The sequence below is a fragment of the Morone saxatilis genome, unplaced genomic scaffold (assembly GCF_004916995.1).
Source record: "Morone saxatilis isolate NCDOM2014 unplaced genomic scaffold, NCSU_SB_2.0 Contig7, whole genome shotgun sequence".
NCBI lineage: Eukaryota > Metazoa > Chordata > Actinopteri > Moronidae > Morone > Morone saxatilis.
Window position 1 is genome coordinate 2,932,908 of NW_023340246.1, and position 3,263 is coordinate 2,936,170.

The window sequence follows — 3,263 nt, forward strand, 5'->3', positions numbered from 1 at the left end:
ACTCTGGCAACACCTATCTTACACGGCCCATCACGTTTTCTAGTTGTTGAACAGTTAAAGCTCACAGGTCAGTCGATCACTTTCAATAAATCCAATGTTTCATGAGACTTACGTATGTAGTCTACACTGTCAAGCAGCAAAGAAATTACTGTACTTGAAGGCAGAGGGATGTAGATCCTCTTCTCCAGCCGTCTTCTCAGGGCCTCATCGATGTCCCATGGGAAGTTGGTAGCAGCCAGCACCATCACCATCTTGGATGGGTCATCGTTTTCTGATGCTCCACCGACACCTACACAAATGCCACAATAATGGAAAAAGCCACTTCTAAAATTCAGAATAATAGGAAATGGTGCTGAAAACTAATGTTGGCTTGTTAAGATTGATAAAGTGGTTCAACAGAAAACAAAGAGCAAATATAAGACTTGGTAAATACAACTGTGTTTTTGTCAGCATACAAGAACATCTCATAAACATTATACCATCCATCTGCACCAGTAGCTCCGCCTTGACTCTCCGACTGGCCTCATGTTCCTCTGAAGTCCCTCTGCGGCTGCACATGGAGTCAATTTCATCAATGAAGATCGTAGTTGGAGCGTAAAAACGTGCCTGTACAAGAGCACACGCAATGAGTCCCACAAAAACCTCAACTTCTTTGCTCTTCTCAACAGTTTGTAATTCTAAGGTAGTTGTATTTATAAAAAAAAAAAAAAGGTACAGTAACTTTATCAGGAACACTGCTAAATATTTACAAAAATAACATAAATCTAAATAAATGTGTATGTAGTTAAAAAAGTAGATTAGGTCTGCACAATTAATTCTATACCAATCACGATCAAGAAATTCACATCCACATTTCCAGCTGTATTGACTGATTTCTGCCCACTAGAGGGCATGATTCACAGATAAACAGACTGGACATACTATCAACTTGTAAAGTTATGGCTGAGACATAAAACAACATGGGCATCAAATTGGTTACCTAACAAAATTAATTCCAATATTTCACTCTGCTCTTACTCCCCTGTCCACTAACTCCAGAGAAAAACATCTGAATATCAAATCAGCTTTCTAGATGTGTTCCTTTGTTTACCATCCACTTGCTTACCATTTCATGCTAAGCAGGTAATATACACTTGACTTGACTATGATGTTATATATGGGGGGGTTGATTAGAGCTGAGAGGCTAAATATAGATAATATATATGCAAGCAAGAAAAACCAAAACAGCCAAAAGCTAAAAATGCTTAGTTCTTGGAGGGTTAAGCAATATGAGTATCCCTCTCACTTTTCAGTATCATTTCAATTCACTCATGATATGAAAATATCAGGGGCGAGATTCAATCACATATTTAAAGTCTTACCATTTCAAAGAGAAGGCGAACTAGCTTCTCAGACTCCCCTCTGTACTTGGAGGTTAGAGTAGATGAGGAGACATTGAAGAATGTGGTTCTGCACTCGGTAGCAACTGCTTTGGCCAAAAGTGTTTTCCCCGTGCCTGGAGGTCCCACCATAAGCACTCCCTAAAGTATTAAAAAAAAATTCTGTGCATTGATACAAACAATACATTTTACAAAACATATAAAACAAAAATTTCTTTAAATCAGCACCTTCCATGGTCTCCGTATGCCTTTGAAAAATGCTGGCATCCACATTGGCAACACGACCGCTTCTTTAAGTAGTTTTTTTGCATCTTCCAAGTCTGCAATGTTGTCCCTAAAGAAACAGGACAGACAGAGATTACACTTGGCAGTCCTCAGGAAGGCTGAAAAAAAAAAAAAAAAAAGACGATCCACCATCTTTGGAAACTGGCTTGTTTTTACTTCTGGGAAACACAGTATGTAGCCTAGGTTACCACAAAAACTAAGACAGCAACGTACATTAACCAAAATGAGACCAAAGATTCTTCACAAGTTTTCAAGCTGTGATGAACACGTACCATTTAACATTTGGATTCTGAGATATAATATCTCTCTCCAGAGCTTCCACAAGGTCTTTGTCATATCCTGTCCCATCAAATCTTTTCACTTCTTTCTCCTGGACATCTGCTTTGTTCTGGAAGGCAGACACAAGACACTATTACTCTTCCCTATTCCCTGAATGAAACCCATGTGGTCTGGTTTCTCCCAGACAAAAAACTGGAATTACAGGCTCAGCGTGGCTGTAGGTAAACAAGCAGCATGTGGATACTGTTCAGTCAACAATGCAAATAGTTGTGTTTGAATATATGTTATGTAATATTATGAAGAAGGTGGTGTGTTTAATTCACTAACATGTTGTTCACCTTATCATCCTTTGCTTTGCCAGCAGCCTCCTTCACCTCTTTTGACTCTTTCTTTTCTTTGCCCTTGGAGGGTTTGCTTCTGTCCCCGTTGGCCCCACGAGGCGATTGCCTCTGCTGGGCCCTCACAGCCACGCTCAGGCGGTTGTTGGTAGGTTTGCTGTCTTTATACTGGTTAGAGGGCCGTCTGACGGGACAAGGAGAATGTCTGAAAGTAGAAGAGGGGGATGGAACTATTAACAACTTTCACAACTTTTTATCATTTCAAACAATGGACTCATATTTTCTGTTTAGTTGTGGTTTTATTCATGCCAGAGCACTAATAACTGAGGTAATTAGATTTGGACGGTATTAGGATACTATTGGTATGTGTCCACAGGACCAGTCATTTGAACGTTTTCAATTCATAGTCTATGCGTTTCAAGGGCACCCTGTTGAAAAACACCCCTGTGGACATGTACTATATGACAAATATATAAGCTATATATTAAATCACAATAAATTACTGAATAAATTACTTGACGTGTGTATGCATATCCTGTGTCTGTCAAATATATCATCAATAAATTCTTAGAAATCCTCTGGAGGCCACACATAGTACTACAGTATATGTGAAAAGGCTCATCAAGTGAATTAACAAAACTAGACTTATAAGTGGAGAAAAAAAACTAACAAAACAAAAGGCAGTGTGAAGTTTACAGGCCACCTTTCTAGAGGGCAGAGCATGAACAAAACAGGCTCACATCAGGGATTCAAGTTTACTAATCTCAATCATATGACTACATCAGGGCTATTGTTCGCAGACAAATAGCTTATACAACCCCCAATCACAAATCTGTGCACTGCAAAGGTGACAAGTTAACTAGAGCTAACCAGTGTTTCAACAGTATCAAAATTGTTATAAAAGAGAAAAAAGAAAACTGACTTAAAGATATAATAGGTAATATTTCTGTATTAAAATGTCTATAAACACTAGACCTTTGTT

The 3,263-nt window shown here is 38.7% G+C and overlaps 1 protein-coding gene across 2 annotated transcripts in view; it reads right to left on the bottom strand.

Annotated features, from left to right (window-relative positions):
- katna1 (katanin p60 (ATPase containing) subunit A 1) overlaps positions 1–3,263 on the bottom strand; it is an 8,960-nt gene that overhangs the window by 2,267 nt on the left and 3,430 nt on the right. For both annotated transcript variants that reach the window (XM_035678491.1, XM_035678492.1), the window contains exons 4-9: positions 2,282–2,486; positions 1,937–2,052; positions 1,608–1,713; positions 1,362–1,520; positions 480–606; positions 155–289 (exon numbers count right to left, since the gene is read on the bottom strand). In XM_035678491.1, the coding sequence (XP_035534384.1) occupies positions 155–289; positions 480–606; positions 1,362–1,520; positions 1,608–1,713; positions 1,937–2,052; positions 2,282–2,486 (848 nt within the window). The remainder of the gene's footprint in view (positions 1–154; positions 290–479; positions 607–1,361; positions 1,521–1,607; positions 1,714–1,936; positions 2,053–2,281; positions 2,487–3,263) is intronic.